The 18,086-nt window shown below is 33.5% G+C and overlaps 3 protein-coding genes across 4 annotated transcripts in view; 2 read left to right on the top strand and 1 right to left on the bottom strand.

Annotated features, from left to right (window-relative positions):
• The window catches only part of LOC120777668 (ATP-binding cassette sub-family G member 1), a 34,041-nt gene extending 25,579 nt beyond the window's left edge, over window positions 1–8,462 (top strand). Inside the window, exons 2-8 of one of the 2 annotated variants that reach the window (XM_040109126.1) lie at window positions 2,641–2,770; window positions 4,398–4,936; window positions 5,004–5,462; window positions 5,534–5,650; window positions 6,197–6,297; window positions 6,362–6,517; window positions 7,896–8,462. In XM_040109126.1, coding sequence (XP_039965060.1) covers window positions 2,641–2,770; window positions 4,398–4,936; window positions 5,004–5,462; window positions 5,534–5,650; window positions 6,197–6,297; window positions 6,362–6,517; window positions 7,896–8,237 — 1,844 coding nt within the window. In that variant the 3' untranslated portion in view covers window positions 8,238–8,462. The remainder of the gene's footprint in view (window positions 1–2,640; window positions 2,771–4,397; window positions 4,937–5,003; window positions 5,463–5,533; window positions 5,651–6,196; window positions 6,298–6,361; window positions 6,518–7,895) is intronic. The other variant, XM_040109125.1, reaches the window with a different exon arrangement.
• A 656-nt stretch (window positions 8,463–9,118) lies between these two features.
• On the bottom strand, window positions 9,119–11,281 carry LOC120778303 (serine/threonine-protein kinase RIO1). Its single transcript, XM_040110091.1, has 3 exons — window positions 11,107–11,281; window positions 9,680–10,993; window positions 9,119–9,623 (listed from the first exon to the last, which is right to left on the bottom strand). Exons 1-3 carry the CDS (start codon window positions 11,167–11,169, stop codon window positions 9,195–9,197), a joined length of 1,806 nt encoding a protein of 601 aa, XP_039966025.1. The 5' UTR covers window positions 11,170–11,281; the 3' UTR covers window positions 9,119–9,194.
• A 1,226-nt stretch (window positions 11,282–12,507) lies between these two features.
• On the top strand, window positions 12,508–13,523 carry LOC120777584 (DNA-directed RNA polymerase III subunit RPC8). The gene is made up of 3 exons (XM_040108999.1): window positions 12,508–12,749; window positions 12,809–13,294; window positions 13,351–13,523. Exons 1-3 carry the CDS (start codon window positions 12,639–12,641, stop codon window positions 13,492–13,494), a joined length of 741 nt encoding a protein of 246 aa, XP_039964933.1. The 5' UTR covers window positions 12,508–12,638; the 3' UTR covers window positions 13,495–13,523.
• Window positions 13,524–18,086: the final 4,563 nt, after the last annotated feature.

Raw genomic sequence — 18,086 nt, 5'->3', positions numbered from 1 at the left:
ATGCATAAGTATGTCAACTCACATCGATCACGGAAACACAAACGACTACATGCAAGCACTACAAAAGCATAAGTACGAGTCTATGAACATACATACATACATATTGTACAACAAACAAATTGCAAGCACACATACATACATAAAGAATCAGCTTGCGCTCGTACATAATGGCTGAACTTCCGTCAAACGTGCTAATAAGTCTGAAATGACGCTGAGCTCTGCTTCATTCATCATTCATCGAGCTTAGATTAAACTTTTGTATGCAGATATGTAAGCAAGTGCATGTGTTTTGGTCGTATGAATATGCCCTTGTGCAAGTGCAATGTCAATGCTAAATTGTGCAAATTAATAAAAATGCCATGTCATAGACATAAAAATGTTTATTTACATACATAAGAGATAATATGTTGAAATAATGTTAGTGAAAGTGATCGTCCATTTCGTTGTTCAAATGACAACCAAAAAGTTTAATTTAAGGGGGTATTCTGGTGTAGAAGCATGAATTTCAGGTAATTTTTAAAGTGTCGTAAAAAAATGCAATTCATATTTTTACTATCCATTAGTTAGTTGTTAATTTTAGAAGAGTACAGAAAAAAATTAAAAACTAAAAACAAGTAAAAAATTTCGAAAATTATGAGCTGACGAAGTGGGGGGTCTGTAAAAATGTCCACGTGACCATACCCGTGATTTCAACCCTCCTAGTTATCTGAAACCAAAAAAAAAAAAATTATATTATTAATCTAGAATAATGTCGCAATGGCCGGAACTACGGAAAAGTGGGAAAAATTTTCGCAAATTGGCGACTGCCTGGAAAAAAAAGTTTTTTTGGATCACTTTTTCTGACTATTTCGAATTTTTTAAAAATAATAAAAATTAAAATTTGGGGATGGGGTTAGTTCCAACCATAGACAAGTCTATAAAGAAGACTCTATAAAAGTTTCAAGTAAATCGGTCAAGTAGAACCTGAGAAATCGTGGGTATCGTTCCGAAAAAGTCAGTTTTGAGAAAAACGCGTTTAAAGTTTCGCGTAAAGTCTTTTGTTCGATTAGTTCCGGCCGAACCAGTTTGCATGCCGGGTCAGAAAAATGCCTATATCTCCGAAAATAATTTGAATTTTGAAAAATCCTCTTGTACACATATTCTTGAGTAGTTAAACTTTGAAAATATAAGAAAAAAAATTTCGATTTTTTTTTAATTTTTAGACCAGAATACCCCCTTAATAATGCGAACAGTACAGACTTGGTTAAAATTGCAAAATATCACATACACCTTTACAGTTCTACGAAAAAAAAAACTGTTATTTGCTAGGGGATACGGTGAGCTACTACGATACATACAGACACCGTTCCCACGACAGCCGGAACGGACTGGGATTTTTATACGTCCAAGCACTGTCAACTCGGCACCATTCCTCGAAATTACTTCAGGAATGTTTTTTGTTGCTATAATAACATAATTAGAGACACTTATACCTAGATTTAAACAGTTTTGGAACGTACAATGAGAAGCTTTATTCTTTTAGTATAACAAAAATATATTCGATGTCTGAATATTATTGAAAATGTATATTTTGTTCGATATTGGTCGGCAACTAAATTCGAGCCCAGGGCTTGATTCAGACTTTGCCGACTACATCAACATATGTGTATGCTATAATATACGTCAAGCTACCACTAATTGGGTGTAAATCTTGATGTTAAATAGAAAGTTCTTGCAGTTAAAACGTTATTTGAACTTCTTATATAATTCATGAAAAGTGTCTTGTAAAGGCAGTGGCGTAGCTACAACTTCGGGCGCCCGGGGCCAAGGATGTTCTGCCGCCCCCCTTTTTCTACCTACCTACAAGTTTCATGAGGTGGTTCGAACAAAAGTGAATTTTTACAAAGTATCTTCGATATTAAGTATATAAAATTTAGGAACTAGAAGCCACGCAAATTCTGAAGTTCCAAAATTCTCACAATATGGTTTTTGAGGAAATTGATAGTAAATTTACAAGACATCTTATTAAAAGACATAGAAAAAACCCATTTTCGCCCTATATCTTGTACACTTTTGACACAATTTTCAGAAATTTTTGCCCGAATTGGAGTTTTTAAATACCATTTTTGAAAATTTGGAGAAATAAAAGTATTTGTTACATTCAAAGCATAGGGTAACTGTGAGCGTGACACGTCGCTAGACAAAGCTAGAAAAGTACATCTTTAAATTCTATGACTATTTTTAAGAAAGATGTAAGCCAAAAGATATAAGACAAATTCAAAGACTGAAGTGTATTCGAGTAAAAATTAATATTTTTCATTGTTATTCAGATTATTTCATTGTTGAGTGTACAACTCTTTATCTTTTATAATAAATTTTGTAAAAAAATGTGTTGAAGTTTTTTGCTGAATATTAAAAAACAGCGAAGATCGTTTTGCCGCCCCCCCCCCCAAGACGTTGCGCCCGGGTCAAACTTAATCAGATGGTAATTTAAAATGAATATATGAATATTTGAAGAGTCTTATTCAAACAGTATTACACACATATTCGTTACTGAAAGTGAACCCTATTGTGTATTTGCATTTTATAATATATTATGATAATTGTCATATGTATAATGCACTGTCTGTATATCAAATTAATTTAATATGTTTTTTTCAGTTAAAGTCACTGGAACTCGTCAAATATTGCGCGGTGTCAGCGGCAGCTTCCGCAATGGTCAATTGTCGGCAATTATGGGTCCTTCCGGTGCGGGCAAGAGTAGTTTACTCAATGCTTTATCTGGTCTGCGGTAAGTATACATAATTATGTATACATATATATACATACATACATGGATGTATTTATACACTCTATAGAATTTAAAATTTTCAAGCATAAGACTGCTTTTGACATTTTTATGACACCAATAGGGAAGAGGAAAATATCGCAAACCAATAGCAACAATAAAGAAGATGATAGCAATATTACTGCAAACATTTGTTTAAACTCAAGGGCAACATAAAGTATAGAGCGTTGAGCGCAAAAAATATGCAAAGTCATGTCTCACAAGAAACTGCAGCATCAAATGAAATCGAAGTTTCTAGTTTCACTTTGTTCCAAAAGCTTTGCTTAATTGATGATTTTTTTTAGCGGATATTGGCATTTAAGTTTGATTAATGGCTACAGAATAGCTTTCGAACTCGTATTTCGGCGCTTATGTACAAAAATGTTCATCTATATGAGGAACAATATGAAGAAATCCATACACATGTTTTTAAGACTTCCGTGACTTGCAACTTTTTGTTAATAACTGTGGCTATTTGTATGTTGGCATTTAGGAAAGCATAAGCGTTTTTTGTATTATTCGCCAAAAATTTCTTAATACAACTGGTTCTAGACACTTATTTTTTGTTTTCTTCATTTAAAATTTTAGTTTATGGGAGTCTGGCTCACAAAATTCGCATAAAAATATAAATTTTATTTTGAATTCAGCAAATAAACTGTTAAACTACCGTGAACTTTTCCAGAAAGTGACATACATAAGTGATACTTATTGATTAACTTAACGGCATATTGACGCTAGGTATTTGCAAGTTAAGAAGTTAATAATTCGAATATAATGAAAGAATATTGTAAAGAATGACTAAGACTAAAGAAGAAGTATAGGAATGAGGATACACATTCGTTTTTGTACTCATTCGACTCAACTTCTCTCATAGCTTTATTGGACCGGTTGGCGGTGGCACCTGAGTCTAAGGAGAGTCCGTATATTGTCATGGTGAAAGATCAGTTCTTTCTTGGTCAAAATAGCACCGTTTTTTCGGTAATTCCATATCGAATAGGCTCATAGTACAGCTCTGTGGCCGTCTTCTGCTTCTCTTTGTTGTAAAACTTAATAAATTTCAAAACCATCTTTTGGTTTAATGAGCAGTTTTAGCTATTTCTGGAGCAAGATCGCTGAGTGAAGTCTGCTATTTGAATACATGTTTCGTCGAAGGTCACAAAATGGCATAGAACTTCCTCCCTCAGTTTGCGCTTATATAGCGTTAGCCACTGTTTTGAAGTGATTTCGCTTGTTATCTAGAATGAGCGAACAATACGTCCATCACGCCGACAGTCTCATGCCCAGTGCATGTGACTTGAGGGCAGCGACGCGACGTACGCAGTTTTTAAGAGTAGAATTCCAACTGCCATTGTTCTTTTTCAATTTTTACGCTGACGAAGGGCAAGAGAAAACTCAGCAAAAATGTTTACTGTAGCCGTCTACAAGAAGGCACTACATTATAGCAAATCTCGTATACGATTTTCCATCTCCTTAATTATTTTTTTCAACGCAACACATTGCAGATTACTGCAGAGAGGTTTTTTGTAACGACTTTGAAACTTCAACTTATTTCAATTGACTAAAATATTCCTTTTTCCCATTCTACTTGCAGCACATCAGACGTTAAGGGTCACATTAAAATTGAGCGCAAAGGTTCCTGTTACATCACACAAGAGGACAATCATCAAACACTACTCACGGTTGAAGAGCTAATGACACTCAGCTGCAATCTTAAGTTGCCGCATTGCAAGCGCAAAGCAGAAATCATTACAGAAACACTTGAAAATCTTCACTTGAACCATCGGCGCAATGTCTACGCTGAAAAGTTGAGTGGTGGCGAGCGTAAACGGCTCTCAATCGCGCTCGAATTGGTTGCGAACCCAAAAATATTCTTCCTCGACGAACCAACCAGCGGTTTGGATGAGGTAACAGCTGCACAATGCATACGCCTATTGAGTCAATTGGCGAAAGAGGGACGCACCATTGTCTGTACAATACACCAGCCGTCGGCGACGATTTTCAATTATTTCGATAGTATTTTTGTGCTGGCCAGCGGAAAGTGCGTCTACCAGGGTCAACCGGGCACGGTGATACCGTTTCTACGTCATGTGCATATTGAGTGCCCCAAATATTATAGTCCATCGGATTACAGTGAGTTTAGCTTTAACGGCTATGTAGCTTTTCGACTTTATGTTTTTATTGCTTCTTCTTCTTGTAGTTATTGAGTTGTGCGATGCGGACGAAGGCAAACTCATACCTGTACTCAGCGAGTTAACCGACAATGGAAAGCTGATATATGCGCCACAGCAACATCAACAAACACAACAATTGAATGGTGTAAATAATACAACAACAATGCCAGTTTGTCAAAATCCTTCAAAAGATTTTCAGCAATCGGTGCGCACTTTCTTCGTGGAAGAACCCAAACGCAGCCGCTGGCAACATTTTCTTTCGGCCGGCACGAATCTCTCCACAGATGGCACGCTTATTGGCGGTGTTACGGCATTTTACGAGCATTTGAAGACCTTCACGAAGCTGCTGGACAGCGAACACGAGGACACTTCGAGCCTCCATCAATTTTGTGTGCTCTTCAAAATGATGTTGGTGCGCATAATCCGCGCACGTGTGGCCTTACTTATACAGTTCTTGCACCACGTGTTGACGGCGCTGTGCTTTGGTGAGTGGCGTGCGCTTAAGTGTTGTTATTGCAGTAGGCGGTTCTAATTTGATTTGATATGACATTTTTAGGCTTGATTTTTCTGAATCTCGGCAATCAGGGCTCACGCATGTTTGACCATTTGAAGTTCTGCATTGGTGTGATTATAATTATTGCATATACACAAGTTATGGTGCCGATCTTGAGCTGTAAGTATGAGCATTATGCTAAAGTACAGTGAACGCGCGTTAACTGGAACCTGAAATCTGATATTGAGGGTTGCAGATAATGCATTAAAAAGTTTCTTGAGTTAATATGTGAACTAAATCTTTTTTGTTTATAATCCCGAAACTCTTAACTTAATATAATTTTTAAATGCCTAATCCCAAATACATACTGGATTGAAATTAAAAATGTCTATAATTGAAGATAATTGTTTTAAAATTTAGATTTTTCGCTCTGGCGTAGAAAATGAATTACTACTTTGAACCAGAACTCACACAGAACCATCACCTTCAACTTTAAAGCAGTGATACACACTTAATCTTTCAAACGATTTGTATTTTATCAATTAATAGTGCTGATTTTGTGAAATAAAAAAAAATGCCACCCTGTCTATTTTTATGGTTTTTAATTTTGTTACAAAAAATGCATAATAAAAAAAAATATTTTTAAACTAGAATTTATTAAAAATATGTTTTCTTCTAATAAGTTTCAATTATTACTCAATAAATTTTTTCAATTAACCTACGCAGATCCGATGGAAATAAAGATTGTTCGAAAGGAAACCTTCAATCGTTGGTACAAATTAACACCCTATTACATGGCTTTGAACTTCTCACGCTTGCCGCTACAGGTAAATTATTAAGAATATTCTTTACTCGAATTGAAAAATTAATTTCTTTTGCTATACTTTTTAGATCGTTTTGAATATGATAATGCTAACGATAATTTATTGGATGAGTGGGTTGCCACCACAATTGTGGCGTTTTGGTCTATTTGCCAGTATTGGTTTGATGACGTCATTAATTGCAGAAGGAATGGGCTTGGCAATTGGCATGACATTTAGCATAACGGTAGGTAAAACAACGAAAAATATTAACTTCGGTTGCGCCGAAACTAAAATACCCTTAACGGGTACAGTTTTTATATTAAATTTAATAGGTCAGCATTTAGGGCATTCATAGTCGTCCGATTTGAACAATATAATTGGATATTATAAAATTTTCTTCCAAATTTCGTAAAGATCCCTTGTCAAATAAAAAGGTTTTCCATAAGAACGCTTAATGTTGACCGATCTGTTGGCAGATATAACCTATAGTAGTCTGATATCAACCGTTCCGACAAATGAATAGTGTCCTGGAGTGAAAACGGCACATGCAAAATTTCAAATCAAAATCTGTATAACTGAGATTAGTTCGCGTACATTCAGACAGAGAGACTGATATGGCTAAATCGTCTCAGTTTGTCACGTTGATATTGGCCGACATATGGTATAGAGTGAACCCGCAGCTCTAGAATCATTGTATCAGGTATATGAGGGCTATCAGAACGATTTTAGCCATTTTTTAAATCCAATCTTACTATTACCAGGAAAATATGTCCATTTAATTTCATAACGATATCCAAAAAAATCATCGACATTTTCTGTAAGCAGTTATAAGTAGCTTAAATATCTGGAAGCTAGAAATATTATTACAGCTCGCCCAATTCAAAACTGTATCATGAAGACGTCAATAGAAGGTTATTTGATTGAAATGCGTCTAGTAGTTGCTGAGATACGATAGGTAGATTTCGTCTCGAAGTGGACGGTGGCACAATTAAGAATGAGGGGATGTTCGAGTCTCAATCATTGCGGCAATATTGCAAAGCAACATATTCGACGCAAAAATGTAGCAACTTTTGCAAATGTTAAACGTTCGAGCAACTCAAATTTTGACATTTCTTACGCGCAAAAGTGACAAAATCGGCATCAACAAAATTTATGATGGAAAAAATGAGGCAAGCGAAATCGCTCTTTATTTTTGTTTATAACTAATTATTATCATTAATTGTGTTTCACGAGACATCCGAAAATGTGATAAGTATATATCTGGAGGATAAAATCGAATTGTTTTAAAGAAGTTTTGCGAATTTCGGTCATAAGCCACTTTAAAATTTCGGTCATAAGCCACTTTTTTACGCAAAAAACTTTGTTTCCTTGCTTTTTTGTATTTAAGAAGTAAACTACACTCACTATCCATTAAGTTTTCCACTGTTAAATTGATTAAAAATTCATTTTTAAGACTTCTTAAACTTCACTTCTTCAATGCACCTGCACGCCGCGCAAAATATTTGCAAAATATTTGTTTAAGTATCAGCTGAGTATCTGCCAAAAAAACATCAAGGTTACAATATTGCCGCAGTTATTTGCTTGCTTGAACATCCCTTGACTTTATCTTCCTTTTTTTGCAGAATGGCAGCGCTGTCGGTCCCTTGACGATTGCTCCCCTGATGGGTTTGGCTGTCTATGGTTTCGACTTTGCCGCACAAATTCCGTACGCGATGAATCTACTTATGAAATTCAGTTATATACGCGTGGCCGTGGTGGCGCTAATACTCACCGTTTTCGGTTTTGAACGCCCAGAACTGGAGTGTGATGAAATGTATTGCCATTTTGGTGATCCCAGAGTATTATTGAAGTTCTTAGACATTGAACAGTTATCGATGTGGTATCTCTTCTCCCTACTCACAATGCTTATGCTCTTTTACAGAGTGCTAATGTATTTGAGTTTGCGCAGACGCTGTGGTACATAAGTGTTGGTATTATCTTTAAGTTTTAATTGTACATGTTCATATATGTGATTTGTAGTGATAGGTGGTAATGTTGGGGTTAATTGAAAATTGGGGCGTGGAATTTTGGTTAATGTATGCAAGTTCTGCTGAAGAAACGGTATGTTTGTGTATATAAAATTACTAGTAAGCAATTTTATGCTGTGATAAATATTTAATAAATTTAAGATATTTTTTGTAAACAAGAAATTGACACTGGTTATTTGATAAACTGTCAATTTTAATGGCTTTTACGATCCAAAACAACAAATTTATTATTATGATATACTTAAACATATTCCATTTATATATATAAAAAAAAGTATTTTAAAAAAATTGTAATAAAAAACATAATTTTTATGCAAAAAATCTATTTCAATAAAAAGCGTGTTTTTTTATTTTTTTACTAACCGTTTAAGGGGGAAAATTACGAAAAATGTGTTCCTTATTTGATTTTTGTTTGTACCAAATGTTTAAGAAAAATTATATAAACAAAAAGATGTTTATGTTTCTTTAAACAAATGTTTAAAAAATATTATAAACAAAAATATGTATTTCCAATTTCTCATAGCAAACGCTTAAGAACAGAATTATAAACAAAACGTGTTTTTTCTTTTTTTTTATTTCCAATGCATAGAGAAAAAAATTACAAACAAAAATGTGTTTAATTTTTTTAAAGAAATGTTTATGAAAAAGTTGTTAACAATTTTTTTTTTATTTTTATACTGTTTTTAAGGAAAAAAATATTATAACAAAAAATATTGCGCTGCCTTCTTATAATAAATGTTTGTGCTTAATTCAAATCCGCAAATTATGTATATATGTATGTATGTACATTTATATTTCAATACAATTGTTTTTATTTCTTTTTTTTAATATAAATTTTTTATTCCTTTAAAAAAGAATTCACTAATTTTAAATATAAACATGCGATTTTAAACATTATTTGCGTGTACTCGCTACCTTCTCTTTTCGCTTTTTTACATGCTTCTTAACCTTCACTTTACGCTTTTCCGCCTTCGCCTCTTTAACGGCTTTTTTACGCGCCTTTTTACTATCAGGCGATTCGTCGCGTGGACGCGATGAATTGACAAAGCTAGTGCCACCCTCAGCATCAGATTCGTCTTCCACATCATCGTCTTCTTCACTTGATTCAGTCGCGTCATCAGTGGTTTTTGTGGCAGTTAATATATTTTCTTTGTTATCATGTGAGCTTTTCAGCGATTTGCCTTCGCCAACTTCAACTTTACGGAGTATATCTGGTTTCTCTTGTACATTTAACTCTGCGTTTAAGCCGGTAATTTTTCCATAGATAAGATCTTGCTTTACACCTTTCTTTGCTTTATCGACATCGCGCTCAAAGTGACGCACCTAACAAAGTTATGGATTAATATATATATTTTGAGAATATCATAACATTTATTTACCTCATCTAAACGCTTGGGTATGTAAGTGTTTTGCCAAACTGCTTCATCGATTTTCTCTTGCGCAGTGATCGCCTCAAAATCGCGATCTTTAATTTTTTCAGATATATGCTCCAGACATGCCTCCATATTTTCCTCCGTTATCGACTGATCTGTTATAAAGTCAAACAACTCTTTCACAGTCATTGTCGCGACTGAACGTTTGCGGAAGAAGTCGGATATGTTGGCACAATCTTTTCGCAAAAAGTCGAATGCATGCGGGTGATCGTGTTCTACCGACTGACTCACATCGATGATTATCAGCTGACCATCTTGTAGTAATATATTGAATTCCGATAAATCTGCATGCACCAATTTGCATTTGTTATATATGCGCCACATAAGCACCACGCATTCACGATACAGCTCACGGGCTTTGGATGTGGTCAACTCAACATCTTTAAGTTTTGGTGAAGGCCAACCATTCTTACCACAGAATCTCATCACCAGCACATGGGAACGCAACATCAAAGGCTCCGGCACAGGCACACCGGCATTATGCATACGCAAATAGTTGCGCATCTCCTTCTCTGCCCAGGTACGAACCATTTTGCGTGGATTATGACGGCAATAGCCGTGTCGGAAACGAAATTCACCTGATACATACTTGTCACGATCTTTAAATATCAAAATTGATGTTTTATAAATTTTGATGGCATATTCATCGTCGTCCTTCGAAACAGCATGATAAACGTTTGCTTCTTTGCCCGTCGAAATGCAGCCATTGATCTCTTGTATAAAGCCACGATTTAATAATTTGAACAGTATCATACGTGTACGTGGATCCATTACTTGCTCGGCTGTAGCGCGATCGTGCTTATCACGTACACGCACACGCTCCGCCTCTTGACGCCGATCGAATGTGACCAGCCGATTGGCGGCTTGCGCACTCATTTTTGCATTGGGATCATATTTCTCCACATTAATGCGTGCGGAGTAACGACGCAAAAGCTTTTCATTCGGCTGGTAGCTATTTAGGCGGTTTGACTGTGTGCTAGCGCCAGTATTTGTGTTGCCTGCGTGGTTTAGTGAAATTTGCGCAGTTTGCGCATTGTGCTTTTGGTAGCCTGTATAGGATTCTTCGTAGTCATATGCATCATCACTCTCCTCATTGTAATCGTAATCCTCTTCGTCAATTTCTTCGTTGTCGTCTTGTTCGTCTGGACTTACATCATCTATTATATTCTTTAAATCGTCGTTTTCAATTTTATCTTCTTCGATATCCTTGAACATGACATGTTTGACTGTCAAACTTTTAAAGTTATTTACCAAGTTATTCTAGAAGAGAAAGGTGTACACAAAAAAAAAAACATTTTTATTATTAGTTTTTCAGTTTGAAGCGATTGTGCTGTTTCCAATTGGTTAATTTGGAGCACTTTCGCGTTAAGCACCTTATATGGTATTTCCTCGTCCTCGTCAGCGTCACTAAACTGATGCGAGTCTACTTGGGCCATTGTTCAGCTAAACTCACTTTTTGTTATTATATATAACAATTATTAACACAATTTTTTAAATTAACTAAATTAACAACGAAATCCACACGTGCTGATGTTTGGCAGTGCGTAAATTTTTATTTGCTTATGCTGCTTCTTATATAGGCACTAAACAACAGTTCACAATTATTTTATTGTGAAATAAGGAATTCAAAAGAGAGGCTGCAAAATTAATGTTAATATTTCATTGATTGTGAAATGAGGATTTTATATATGAAATATGCTGATGTTCCTCAGTTATGGACTCCGTATTTGACTGCATCAAACCAGGCTGATATATAGGGTAATAGTTTTAGATCAAAATAAAATCCATAAGTCAGAAATAAAGGGTAAAAAGGAAGTATTGATTCTAGATAAATTTCAAAACTACATTCGATATAGATTCAAACGTTGTTATTGGCCAAATAGCAGGCCAAACGGAAACGTAAAATGTGTAGCCGTGGAATCAGAACCATTGAAAGAGTGTGGAAAATATAAGAGAGCAAGTAAAAGAATGAAAGATCAGAGTTCGATTGCTTGTTCAAAAGAGAAACCGATATAATATTCTTCTGAAGTCATATAAATATAGAAAATGTATCATATGACATGATACATTAGGGGTATTCTCTTGCTCTTGCATGATTGCAGATTGCAAAAATACTATACCGAAATATACAAGAGCACGAGAGCACCCACTGCAGAATCTAGTGATATATGAATGGCTAATTCAGTCAATTTGTTGTGAATGACTATTAAGCATGGCTATTGTGAATTGGCGCACCTTCTGCATACATTTTTAAGAAAAAAAACTGTAACAAATCTTTAAAATTTAAATAGAAATAATAAAATCCATTTAAAACTTATCTTCCTCAACAATTTAACGACGTAATATGTCTTTATGTAAAATGGCAACTACAACAGGGTTGCAATTATATTTTTGCGCAACATTGCACGCAAATATACATAGGTTTTGGTCTGACATATTTTACAGCCCTTGCAAATATTTTTCTGCGTGTGTTTGTTGTTGTGCCGTTGTAAATCTGCAATTCTTGCACCGTGCACCGGGTCTTGCAAGAGCAAGAGAATACCCCTATTCAAAATTAGAAAAATCTGGGTAATCTTGTTGCAGGCCGAAAAATCCGACAAGTCCGAAAATATTCGCCAATCTGGCAGTACTGCAATGTTGTTTAATTAGTCCTTTTGTTGTGATATTTTCCTTCTCTATTTGACCAATCATCAATATTCGCATTTGTTTACGTTGTATAATCAAAACAAAAGGTGTGTTGACAGGTCAACAGCTGATAGAAGCACGCCGTGCCAAAACAAATCACAATAGTTTCGAAGCAATGTGAATTTGGGAATATATGTCTGCAATAATTTGGTTTGCTTATCATTGTTATTAAATAAAATTATTCCGGTAAATATTACTCGTTACGAAAGGAGTAATACAAATGTTTGTGCTCGCTGAGTTGAAGGATACTATACGAATAGCGCCGGATCAATTTCACTTGAAATTGGTTGAAGCGATACGCGACGAAATTAACCGGAAGTTGGCTAACAAGGTGAGCAATGTGCAATATTGTACGCTATGATTGTCAATTAAATCCATTTACCCACTTAGGTTTTATTAAATCTTGGCCTCTGCATTGCGCTCAAAGATATAGTTTCGTTGAAAGACTCCATTATACTGCCCGGCGATGGCGCTTCACATACTGAAGTGCTGTTTCGCTACATTGTCTTCCGTCCCACCATTGGAAGCATACTCACTGGTAAAATACGTAGCTGTAGTCGCGAAGGTGTACACGTGACTTTGGGTTTCTTCGACGACATACTAATACCGCCGTCAGCGTTACAACATCCCTCTCGCTTTGAAGAAGCTGAACAAGCTTGGGTATGGGAATATCCACTGGAAGATGGTGCAAAACATGATTTGTTCATGGATATTGGTGAACCTATCAAGTTTCGTGTGTCACGTGAAATTTTCGAAGAGAGCTCACCTATTGGACCACCTAAAACAGATGCACAGCAAGCAAGCACATCCGCAGCGGCATCGGCGGCGGCAGCGTCATCACAACAAACTGAAGTTAAAACGCCTTATAGAATAGTGGTAGGTTGCAATGCATGACAAGGCAATTTTCCAAATTATATTTAATTAATTTGTAGGCTGCCATTAATGAATCTGGTCTAGGAGTGTTGTCGTGGTGGGATCAGCAAAATCAGGGCGCAGAGGAGGGTGACGAAAATGAAGATGAGGATAATGTAGAATATGAAAATGACGAAGATGGTGAAGGTGCCTATGAAGAATGAAATAAATGTTTTTATACACAAGACATGAAGTGATTTTTTTGTTTTTTTGAGCGGTGTTAAGAAAGTGAGTTTTGTTCCATATGGAGAAATATTACAAAAATTTAATTGGAAAGTAGGTATTGTTTTTGCTATAAAATGACTTTTTATGGTAACATGTGAAGTGTTTTTATTAATGTGACCTAAAAAGAAGTGAAACAAAACAAGTCTACTTTTACAAATTTCAATAATCAAAGCCAGAGAAATACTTTAAGGTGTAAAACGTCACCAAGAGGACCGAAATCCAACCAAGTTTATTTAAACATATAATACATATAGCTCATACACTGACAGACACATAAGGTTTGTTAGAAAAACGAAAAACATTACATGCAGTAATAGGAGTTGGGGTAGTATCGACCTGATTTTATTTATTTTTCCCAATACCGCATGCTATTAACATGCCACATACTAAAAAACAATCGGTTGTTCGAAAATCCTAACATTAGTTATATTAGTTAAGGTTTTAGATACAAGTATACACGGTCGGCCGAATATTATACAATAATGACATGACATGACACGACCTACGTATGATCCGTCAAAACAAGTTATTGAAACAAATTTATGAAATCGCCTGCTTTGATCTGTACAAGTTGCAAGATCATAAAATGGTCGGAAACGCTCGAACTTGGACATTCATTACTTTTTATGGTTAGATTGAACTAATATAATGAATTGATTTGCTTTTTTAGTGAACCCATAACCCAGTCCGTCCCTCTAAATGAAAACAATATTTTACTACGGTGATTTTTCATTTTGAAATATTTTATTTTCAAATTCGCATATCATTTGTGGTCTTTGCATGCTTTTACTTAAGTTGAGACAATATTTATCATAGCTGCTTACTAATATTCTTTTTTGTTTGCTTTTTTGGTACTTAATTTAAAAACAGAGTATTTTTCAAAATTTTGTTTACATACAATATGTACGTATTCAATTTTATTAGCTTTTTCTTTTTAAAGTACAAAGCAATATAATTTTTTGTTTATTGAAGGGCGCTTTAATTACATATTTTTCCGTTTTCAACACTTGTACATTGTATACGACATAATATCTTCATAATTTAAAAGTTTTGAATATTTTTTTAATCTTTTTACCTTTTAATTCACTTAATAATATTTTCTTGCATTTTTTTACACAACTAATTTTTTAACGCTACATTTACAATTATGCTGTCTGCACACACCAAAGTTAATACATAACACATACATAAATATTTTATAAACAAATTCATTAAAAGTATGTTTTAGTTCTTAAATTATATTTAGCTTAAAAAGGTTTGCACTTTAATGTGTATTGCACAATTTAGCTTAGAAAATCAGTAATAACGCCTCACATTTAGTTTAATTTAATAGAATTCTTTTCGTAATATTTAGTATATATATTTCTATTCTTTAATAATGTGTGCCCATTCTAGACTATAAAGTTATTATTTATATTACAATTTAGTTTTGTTTATGCTAAAAGTTATTTTGTTTAATATCAATTGCCAAGTTTAATGTTTTTTTATTTTTAAACTACATACATGATTCAGTGTTCTATGTTGTTTTGTTAGTAGATTAGTACTTTATTTTTGTAATTATGCTTGTCATGTATTATTTTTGCACATTATCCCTTAAGTTGCGATATTTGTTTAATATTACTTCTTGTTTCACTAATTATGCATTTATTTTCAGCTCCATCATACGTTCTTAAAAATCTTGTCACCATTTTTAGTTTTCTTTATCACGATTTTGCCGATTTTTATCAGTGTTTTAATTTTTTATCTTCTGAGCTTTTGTGCATCTCAAAAATTAGCTTATTTAGATTTTTTCTGATTTCTCTCTGATTTTTATTTTCTTAGCTCCGTTTCTCTTCTTTCTCTCTACTTGTCTTTATTTATTTTAGAGTTTTGCTCTGTTTCTTTTTATTGTTTAACATCTGTTTTTATTTATTAACATATATTTTTTTGAAATAATTTTGTCACTGTATTTTGTATACTTGCTTTTCCAAATTTGGTTTAGTTGCTCATAATTTTGCTAGATTTCTGTATATTTTCTTAGTTGTTGTTGTTGTAGCAGCATAAAAATTCCTGAAATAATTTTGAGTGTTGCTACTGTGTTGTTGTTGCTTGGCCGGATACATATTTGGTTCCGGTTACATAGATTTTTTTTCTGGGAACTCACCTGTTTTGGGTAGTTTACTTTGTTTTGACATTGATATTAATTAATTTACTTGTTTACTTATTTTTTATTTACATTCTGTGGCTTGCAATTTCCAGCTTCAATTGTTTCCACTTTCCACTTTTTTGTATAGATAGATCTGTTCCAATACACCCACTTTTTTATTTTGAGTTCCATTTCTAACCTCAGACGGCTATTTCTTTTAAAGTACAATCTTTCATATACATTTTGTCATCTTTACTATTAAAAATATCTTTCTTCTTGTTTCTTATTCAGCTTTCTTCCACTTTTTGTCTTTTACTTTTTACCTATTTCCTGTTGTTTTAATTTTTATTACATTCTTTGGTACGCGCTTTTCGACCTCTTTCATTGTCTACTAAATCTTTATATTTTTTTTCATTTCCCATACATTTTTCCACAGTTTTTTGCTTCGGCATTTTAATCTGTTGTTTCGTAAATTTTCCATTTTCTAGCTAAGAGTTTGTTATATTTCGTATATTCAACTCCTTTGGTATGTTTTCTTCTACAAGTAACTACGCTTTGTTTTTTGGTAATCTACGGCAAAGTTTTAAAGCTTTTCATGCATATAAAAATGTAGCTTTTCTCGCTTTTATTATTTAATACGGTCTTAATGCTTGCGCTCTTTTATTTTTTTACAAATTAATTTTATTTATTTGTTGATTTGTAGCCATATGTCAATTTGTTCTATTTTATGTAAACACACATGTTCACATTCTTTTTCGATTAAGCTTTTACACTCCTCTCGTGCTTTAGCGCGTTCACAATTTTGCATTATCATTTCGTTATGTTCAAGATAATTTACAAATTTTCTCGGCATTAAATTTACTAAAATGAAGTATTTTCATGTTTTTGTATGTGTTATTACAATGAAATTCGATTTTTTTTTTTTATTTTAACAAAGTTATGCATAACTTGTTTTCAATAAAGTTATTTCGATTTTTACTTTTACTTTTTGTTTTAAAGAATTTATGCCATTAGAAAATATTTTATTTTTCGTCAACTATTTTCATTGCTAGTACGAGTATCTACTCATAAAATTTATTTTGCAGTTTTTTTGCTTTGAATTTTTCTTTCGTCTGTAGTTGAGTATTTTACAATTTATACTTTTGAGTGTAGTAAAGTTTTAAAAGAACAGCGTTAAAGAGTTAAAGCTAAATTGCAAGCGCCTTTTCAAAGCATTTTCTAGAGCGTCAAAATTTAAGTCGTTCCTCAGTTACATTATTGTTTCATTAGACAAAGTATTGAAAAAGTGATAATTTAATTATAATAATTAATCAAATTAATTGTTTAAAAAACGGAATTAATTTTTTTTATAAATAAAATTAAAAATATGGTTAAATTTTTTTATTTTAAATTTTTATTGAATTATATTTTTAAATGATTTGAAAGCTGTAATGGAAATCAAAGCTCTGGCGCTATGTTTCTTATTTCTTTTGAAAAAAAAACAGTTTATAAAGCTTTCGGGCATTATTTCAAACTGAGTTTTGTTTTAGTTTTCGGAAACTTTTATGTAGGTGAAAGCTCCTTAACTGTTTTTAATTAATTTGGTCGAGTCAAAAAGCTTTCAGGTAATATTTCAAAGTTATTGTTTTAGTGCCGAAAGGTCTACTGAAGGTGAAAGCTCTTTAGCTTCTAATTATAGCTTTCATCATGATCATTTCAGTACAGCTATTGACAATTACATATGCGTATAGTATCTGTTGTATCTGTTGTCTGCTGCAGCTATTGTATTTTTTTAGTGTAGAAGTTTAAACATTGCATTACATATGTACATATTCGTATGTCAATGTTTATGTCTTTTTATGAATATCAATTAAGTGGGCGGATTTATTACTTTTCGTGGAACTTCGGTGATTGATAATGCTAAAATTAACTAACTTAATGTAATGAAAACTGAAGCTTACAAAAAATAAATAAATATTTTATTGAAACTCCATATTATTTTATCAATCATTGCGGTATTCTATTTGTTGCTGATATTATGTCACGTTTTAGTATAATTCTCTAATGTAACCCGTAAAATAAACCAAATTTCTGTTGAATGCCACAGCCGAGTCATACACCCAAATATTAAGCAATATAGGCCGCTTTTGAATACGAAACTCCAAAAGTAACTGCGGCTTGTTTTGACCCAGCCAACTTCAACTTAGTCCATTTTGGCTGGAAATTAAACCCTATGAATATGATCCTGAGGGTTTATCTCTATCATAATTAGATTCTGCAGCGGTTGGGTACATGTTTTATAAAACTCTCTATGTAAATAAATATTATATGTATAAATTATTATAATATTATTCGTGAGCTTTTTTGCATTCTAATTTAAAACATTAAATCACAGTACTGAATTTAACAAAGGAAACTAAGCTTATC

Source organism: Bactrocera tryoni, chromosome 5, assembly GCF_016617805.1.
Source record: "Bactrocera tryoni isolate S06 chromosome 5, CSIRO_BtryS06_freeze2, whole genome shotgun sequence".
Classification (NCBI taxonomy): Eukaryota; Metazoa; Arthropoda; class Insecta; order Diptera; family Tephritidae; genus Bactrocera; species Bactrocera tryoni.
The sequence above is the reverse complement of the archived record's forward strand: the minus strand, read 5'-3'. Positions and strand labels throughout refer to the sequence as shown.